Source organism: Cricetulus griseus, unplaced genomic scaffold, assembly GCF_003668045.3.
Source record: "Cricetulus griseus strain 17A/GY unplaced genomic scaffold, alternate assembly CriGri-PICRH-1.0 unplaced_scaffold_7, whole genome shotgun sequence".
NCBI lineage: Eukaryota > Metazoa > Chordata > Mammalia > Rodentia > Cricetidae > Cricetulus > Cricetulus griseus.
Window position 1 is genome coordinate 5,590 of NW_023277410.1, and position 8,117 is coordinate 13,706.

Consider the following 8,117-nt stretch of genomic DNA (forward strand, 5'->3'; position numbering starts at 1 on the left):
CAAAGAGGGTTGTATTTGCTCATTGAGTGAAGTTTTTAACTGTTAAATACTAAGATCAAACCTATGTCCTTTAAATTCTACAAAGTATATGTTCTCAATGCTGTCTTTCTCTCATACTGCTACATAGTATGTTTGCTTTATTTTCTCTCTCTTCACTATGGTCTCTATTCATTATTCTCCACACACACACACACACGCACACGCACACGCACACGCACACGCACACGTACACACACAATTTTTTGGCTTATCAAGTTTAGCATGCAACTTTTTATTTGTGTCATTATACATAGAAAAATATTCTGTTTTCAATAATATCAGTTACATTTTACATTATTGCCCTTAAATGAATGATAAGAAGTCAATGAATGATGTGGAGATTTGAAAATGTCTCAGATATATGGAGTCCTATGTCATAGAAATATAAGACTCATTTTTGATTTTATATCATTTCATTCCAAATTAGCCAGTTTCCCTGTATGAACTGTCATGGGCAATTTTTAGAAAGATTTTAAGAAATAATCTTTCATACCAAGTCAACCTTTCCTGAATTAGAGTGTGTTACCACAAGTGAAATAATCCTTATCATAGCACCAACTTGTAATTTATGGTAATTTTGGGGTTCAAAAGTGTCATGATATGGTCAGGGTGCTTACAATTCACGTTTGTTCCATACAAAGTAAAACAAGCTACCAAAGATACAAGATATATTCTGACATTCTATACATAGCATATGTAAGACACAACATCAGTTATTAGTTCTCTGCCATTATTTATAAAGAACAAACCCTGGTCTATGGAAGCTACATATAACCTCAAGAATATAACTGATGGATTAGGGAGGAAAGACATCACTGATTATCTCCAAATTTGTCTTCTTGAGTGAGAGTACATAAAGTCATTGGCTGAAAAACATGTGGATGGACAGCAGCAGAGAAGTCAATTGAATTACCCAGACATCCCATGGAGAGAAATCAGATCTGGTAAAAATGCTTTCAGAAGAGTCTTTAGAAACAAAAGGACCCCCTGGAATATCGATGGTATAGAGGGTGAAAAAAGTGTGTACAAACAACATAATGGACAGAATTTTTCCAGGAATTTCCATAAATTAAAGAGTCATTTTTTATATAGGGTCATTACTTGAGGAGGGATGCTGGAATTGGAGAATCAAAGACAATTCCACAGAGAAAAATAATAATTTTCCACTTGTCATGGTATACTGTTTATTCTTGTTTCTTGTTTAATGGAAGCTCTGTATGTATGGTTGTTTGTTAGCATGGCTATCCTTTTTGTGTTCAATGTGTTCTTTCATATGTGTGTAGGTATATTTTTTTCTCTCTTATATGTCTTTGTGCATTGAAACAATTATTCACTCACCTAAATTCTATCCATCTTTGCACCCATACCATATATTCCAGTAGCCCTAACAATAAGCATGAAGAAATACTTATTTTATTTTCATCAAAAAGAAATTGATTAAGGCAGAGACACAACAATGATAATGGCTCTATTCTGGAAATATGAAAATTGGAGCATAGGAAATATATTTAAATTCTCATCAATATAGTTGACTGGCAAAAATCATGCTTTCACTTTCTTTTGTAGGTTATTATAACCTTGTAGTTGTTTGGTAGGAGACTTGAAATTAAGTGTAACTCAAAAAAGAGGATTTTACTTTGGGGAAAAAATGAGTGAGGATATAATGTCAGTCCATATGTGGTTGTGGTTGTTTTAGCATGTGAGATGTGTGTTAGAATGAGACACAATGATATAACATAAATATTGCCTGGCAACCTTGGTGGAATTCTCTATTCCCATATCATGGGCCAAGGAAGGACATAGTAGAGTAGCTGAGATGCAGTGTTATCATTGGATAACTTATCATCCCAAGATAATTATCCATACAAACTTTAATGACAGTGTACTTGGAAATTGATTCCCCTAACCACGCCATGGGCAAATCCCTGAAAGTTGGGTTGCAGCTATTAATATTAACCAATTCAAGATTACCTATTATCAGGAAAGATAATATGTGGAAATCATTTCAATGAATTTTGTTGATGAATGTCCATCGTTCTTAAGAAGTAAATCTATGTTTTAAATTATATAAGGACACAGAATTATCCAACAGATGGTGAGTTTTCCATAGTTAGCTTCTTTCAGCAAGGTTTTAATCCATTTATTAGACTAGAATAAGGTATAATTGGACAAGATTTCATCTCTAATGTTGGGGAATGGGATAGGGGTTTGGGTGGCAGGGGAGGAGGTGAGGGAGAGGGAATTGGGATTGACATGTAAAAGAAATCTTGTTTCTAATTTAAATAAAAAAACACACTGAGGAATCCTGGAGTCTGCTAGTCTCATTCTTTTAGAGAGAAAAGCAGATTTATACTCTTTTGTTAGGAAGAAAAGTGTTGGAATAATTTTGGAAATGTTCAAAATTCATCATTTGTGTATTTAAAGCAGCTTTGAATTGTCTGTTGTAGAACAGCCTAAAACTATTTGCCTGTCATTGAAACTTTTTCTGTTATTTATTTGAGGAGAAGCAGGAGCTCCCTTTTCTCCATTGTTTTATTTAAATTATAAAAAAGATTGTTTGACATGTCAATTCCAGTTCCCTAACCGTCCCCTGCTCCCATGTCCCCCACTAACACCCTACCTATCCCATACCATTTTTGTTCCTCAGGGAATATGAGCCCTTCCTTGATGTGTCTTCAGAGTCTGTCATATACTTTGGGATGGGGCTTAGGCCCTCCCCTTTGTCTGTAGTCAGAGGGAGTATCCCTCTATTTGAAATGGGCTCCAAAATTCCATTCCTATGACAAGGATAATACTGATGTACTACAGGAAGCCCCATAGATTTCCAAGGCCTATCACTGACACCCACATTCATGGGGTCTGAATCAGTTCCATGCTGGTTACCCAGTGATCATTATGGGGCCCTTAACTACCACTTGTTTAGGTCAGCTGCTTCTGTGTTTTTCTCCAGCCTGGTCTTGCTCACATTGCTCATCAATCCTCCTTGTCTGCAATTGGATTCCAGTTCAGTTTAGTGTTTAGCTGTTTATATCTGCTTCTACTTCCATCAGGCTCTAGGATGGCATACAAGTTAGTCATCAATCTCTTTATAAGGGGAGGGCATTTAAGGTAACCTTTCCACTGTTGCTTAGTTGGTTATTTTGTTAATCTTTGTAGATTTCTGGACATTCCCTAATGACTTATTTCACTCTAAACCTATTGTAGCTACATCTCTGATGGTATCTCTTATTTTGCTCTCCTCTATTCTTCCCCCTACACAACATTCCTGCTCATCAATGTCCTCCTCACTCCTCCTCTTCTCCTGAGAATTTAAATCTTTTCCTCCTGTGAGCAACATATACCATTCTGACCAGGCAGGGATTCAAACTTGGAGAGCATGTTAATCATTATTGACTCTGCTTTATGTTTTCAGGGAGTCTCATTGAATGAATAGTTAGATGCAACAAGGAATGCCAATTAGGTTTATGGTGTGCATTGATGTCTGTTAGACTGTGAAGGAAATAGCACCTTTGACAGTTTAAGGCATAAAAGTGAGACATCAGCTTCTAATTTATCCATTTATTTTCTTGAGCTGTTAATTGGAGCAATAGCTTGTTGTAATGAAGATTTTACTTGACCTCTAATAAGAGGAAAAATTAGATAAACAAAGGACTTAAAGAGTGTGAGTCAGAAAAAAATTGTTCATCCTAACAAAGAATGTGGATTCTTATACTTCTGGGGGGTTAATACTTAGAATTTTAATTGCTACTTCTGGAATAAAAGATAAAGGCTTCCAGCATATATACACGAAGTATACTTACTCTCTTCCAGCCAACTCCCCACCCTCTGGGTAAACCACAAATGTCAAAAGGTTACACTGCACGATTCAGAGTCTCTGGCTTCTGAGGAACTTCAGGCTTGATTATGGGATATCAGGTCAACTCTAACCTGTGTATTTTCTCATGTCACTTTAACTGTGTCCAAGAATGTTTAATGATGTAGCTAATGTAATCGTTCCCATTCTTAAATACTGAGAAGAAAATTGAAACCGATATAAGTTTCACATGGAATAAGGCTAGAGGTATAGTCACAAGAATTTGTAAACAGTGTTTGACAATTTTGTTATGACAGGTTTGCAGAGCCCATAGAGTAAACCAAGGAGTCAACACTCTGATGACAGAAACAAAAGGTTTCTTTTAATTTCAAGCTGATCATCTAGTATCCCACTGCATGGAAGGCAAATGAGATGTCAACGAGCCAAAAAGAAAAGATTCCAAAGAGCAGACCATTAAGTTTGAAGGCCCTAATTTCAGAGTTTCCATGGTTACTTAATGTCATCCAAACTACAGAGTAAAGTCACACACACACACACACACACACACACACACACACACACACATAATATATATATATATATATATATATATATATATATATATGATACATTTGGCTGAGATAAGACACTGTCGGGATGGAGGTTCTTTATGACCAGCAATTAGCAAAGTAATATTAACAGGAGTTACCTCCCCTTCTCTGAGAGCAGGGGATCAGGTACTAGCCATGGCATTCTTGATTTAATCAGTTAAATTTAAATTTAACTTTAGAATTTCTCTTTTCTGGGACTAAGTTAATTAATTTTTTGTTTCCTCATTTTCTCCTTTTCTTATAGGTAACCCAATTTTGGGTTACTAGTGCACAATTAAAAAAAGAACTCTGGGGATATTTGGGGTACAGGTTACTAAATTTTTATCTATGGTTTTCTTGTAACTTATATATGGGGCTTTATTTTGACTTAGCATCTCAATCAGGGAAAATTGTGTATTAAATACTGCCAATTTGTTATGTGTTTAAATATTTATTGTCAATCTCTTTCAGTTACATTCTGTTGTAGTGAATTTTATTCCTTCTAGTATTAATATGGTTTTCTTTGAAAGAAACATGTTTTTGACTTTCAAAAATTTTTCTCTTTCTCATTATATAATTTTTAATTTTACTTTTTTTTTAGTCTAAATATGTATACCAATTTTCATGTATGTAAAGATGCGGCCTCTTCATCTCTTTTCTTTCTTTTGTTTTGGTATAGCTTACTTCTAACTTAATGGTATTTTAAGTTTCTGTATGATACACTGGAGATTGGAGTCCTACATTAAGGTGGAAAAATACCAGTACAGAGCCATATCAAAATACAAGGGAATTTAATAGGGAAAAGCCTTACTTACAGAGCAACCTAGGCAGCCAGCACAGCAGCAGTACAGCAAGCCAAAAGCGAAACTCGAAACCAGCCACCTGCCACCTGAAAGTACCTCACTCTACATCCTTGACCATGCTACAGCATCCCCTACACTACATAGCTGTTTTCTGTATCTAAGTTAAAGTGATCTAAAGACAGACACAATTTGAATGTAAGAATTCATTGCATTATTTCTTACAAGAACTCTTTTAAAAATTGTAAGTTTTAACATAGCAGTATTTAATTTCACAGAAGGACATAGGCACATTCTATAGACAACAATATGGGTGCCATCTTACTTTCAATGAACTTCAGGTGGTGGTCACACCATATGTGTATGCCTTCAGGTGTTCAATTGTGACACCTTATAAGGTAGAGGGTCTTACTTACTCTCTCTGTTTGAGGTTAGAGCATCTGAAGGGCAGAGGCAGCATCTTCTAGAATAGAAAGAGTTCAGCTTTTATTTATGTAAGTGCTTCCCCAATAAACACCTAATTATCATTTATCTAGGTTCTTGTAGACTCATTGAAACCCCACCTTCCATTGGATCCCCAGTGTGTTCATTTCCACAATCTGGTTATTTGGCTAGCCTTTCCTGGCATTACACTACACAGAGCCGTCCTTGCTAGTCTCCTTCCAATCATAGTGTCAGATGCGGCAGTCATTTCTGAGATTCTTCTCTCTGCGTAGGTAGTTTCATGCTGGTGTTTGGTAATTACCTGTGTATACTTAGGGTAAGAGTGGTCAAGGTTCAATTTGTGAAATGTTTCAAATTCCATAAGAGAAGCATTGAATAGATAATAAATAGATGCAGCTTGAATAGTTTCTTGCAAATGGCAACTTTGGGAATCTATTTATGTGATTATATTGGGACCTACAAATTCTTTTTCTTTTTTCTCTTTTGAGAGCTCTTTTGGTATTCATTACAACATGGAAGGATGGTTTTAAAGTAAAAAAATATAGAGAAATATTATTATGTATGGCTCTCATAAAATAAAATATTGTGTGTCTGTGTGTGTGTGTTTGCGCATGTGCGTGTGTGTGTGTGTGTGTGTGTGTGTGTATCCACTTCTATGTTTACACTCTGATTTTATCAGGCAAGTTGATAGAGTCCTGTGATAGTAGCAGTGAGGTAGCAGAGCAGGTAATTTGATCAGGAGTCAAAGGCCAACCTGAATCACATGACACATCGCTCAGTAAAATTGAACAATGATGAATCAAATGAATAATGATCTTGTGACTATTGTATTTAACTTTATGATATTATGGTTATATATTTTGAAGCACGATCTCAGATACAACTGTGTGACCCAGAATTATGTTAATACCAAAATATGTCATTCACATATTTCTGCCTCTTTTTCTTACAGTTGGTAAACTGATCTCAACACCCAATACAGCTATGGCAGTGCTGATGTTTGAACTCAGGGCTTCTTTCATTCTAGTCAATTAGAAAAATAGCTGAGCAGAACCATGGACAGCCAGGGCAGGAAGGTGGTGGTGTGCGACAACGGCACTGGGTTTGTGAAGTGTGGATATGCAGGCTCTAACTTTCCAGAACACGTCTTCCCATCTTTGGTTGGAAGACCTATTATCAGATCAACCACCAAATTGGGAAACATTGAAATCAAAGATCTTATGGTTGGTGATGAGGCAAGTGAATTGCGCTCAATGTTGGAAGTTAATTACCCCATGGAGAACGGCATAGTACAAAATTGGGATGACATGAAACACCTGTGGGATTACACATTTGGACCAGAGAAACTCAACATAGACACCAGAAACTGCAAAATTTTGCTCACAGAACCACCTATGAACCCAACCAAAAACAGGGAGAAGATTGCAGAGGTAATGTTTGAAACTTACCAATTTTCTGGTGTGTATGTAGCCATCCAGGCAGTTCTGAGTTTGTATGCTCAAGGTTTATTGACTGGTGTAGTAGTAGACTCTGGAGACGGTGTGACTCATGTTTGTCCAGTATATGAAGGTTTTCTTCTCCCTCACCTTACTAGAAGGCTGAATATTGCTGGGAGAGATATTACCAGGTACCTTATCAAGCTGCTGCAGTTGCGGGGATATGCTTTCAACCATTCTGCTGATTTTGAGACAGTTCGTATGATTAAAGAAAAACTTTGTTACATGGGTTACAATATTGAGCAAGAACAGAAGCTGGCCTTAGAGACCACAGTGTTAGTTGAATCATATACACTCCCAGATGGACGTATTATTAAAGTTGGAGGAGAAAGATTTGAAGCACCAGAAGCTTTATTTCAGCCTCACTTGATCAATGTTGAGGGAGTTGGTGTTGCTGAATTGCTTTTTAACACAATCCAGGCAGCTGACATTGATACCAGATCTGAATTTTACAAACACATTGTGCTTTCTGGAGGCTCAACTATGTATCCTGGCCTGCCATCAAGGTTGGAACGAGAGGTTAAACAGCTTTATTTAGAACGAGTTCTAAAGGGAGATATGGAAAAACTATCTAAATTTAAGATCCGAATTGAAGATCCACCCTGCAGAAACCACATGGTGTTCCTGGGTGGTGCAGTCCTGGCAGACATCTTGAAAGACAAAGACAACTCTTGGATGACTCGACAAGAGTACCAAGAAAAGGGTGCACTTGTGCTGGAGAAACTCAGTGTGCCCATTCAATAAAAGGCCAAGCTTGTTCCCCTCATGCCTCTGATGCAGCCTTCTTTTTCCACTTTTTTTTTTTAAATTTTCCTTTATTGCCAGTCTTTGAACTCATTCAACTCCAGGACTGAAAGAGGCCTCTCTGTCCCCTTAGACTTGAAAGGTCCAGTTTTATTCTCTGTCTTGTGGAAACATTGCTTAATTCTTGTTAATGTGGGCAAATCCTTTTGTT

At 36.8% G+C, this 8,117-nt stretch overlaps 1 protein-coding gene across 1 annotated transcript; it reads left to right on the forward strand.

The window, feature by feature from the left end:
- Window positions 1–6,721: 6,721 nt before the first annotated feature.
- On the forward strand, window positions 6,722–7,906 carry LOC100763848 (actin-related protein 2-like). Its single transcript, XM_035453907.1, has one exon. The coding sequence runs from the start codon at window positions 6,722–6,724 to the stop codon at window positions 7,904–7,906; it is 1,185 nt and encodes a 394-aa protein (XP_035309798.1).
- Window positions 7,907–8,117: the final 211 nt, after the last annotated feature.

Bases quoted from the DNA above. Each gene is read 5' to 3' on its own strand.
- LOC100763848 (XM_035453907.1), top strand. From the start codon at position 6,722: ATGGACAGCCAGGGCAGGAAGGTGGTGGTGTGCGACAACGGCACTGGG.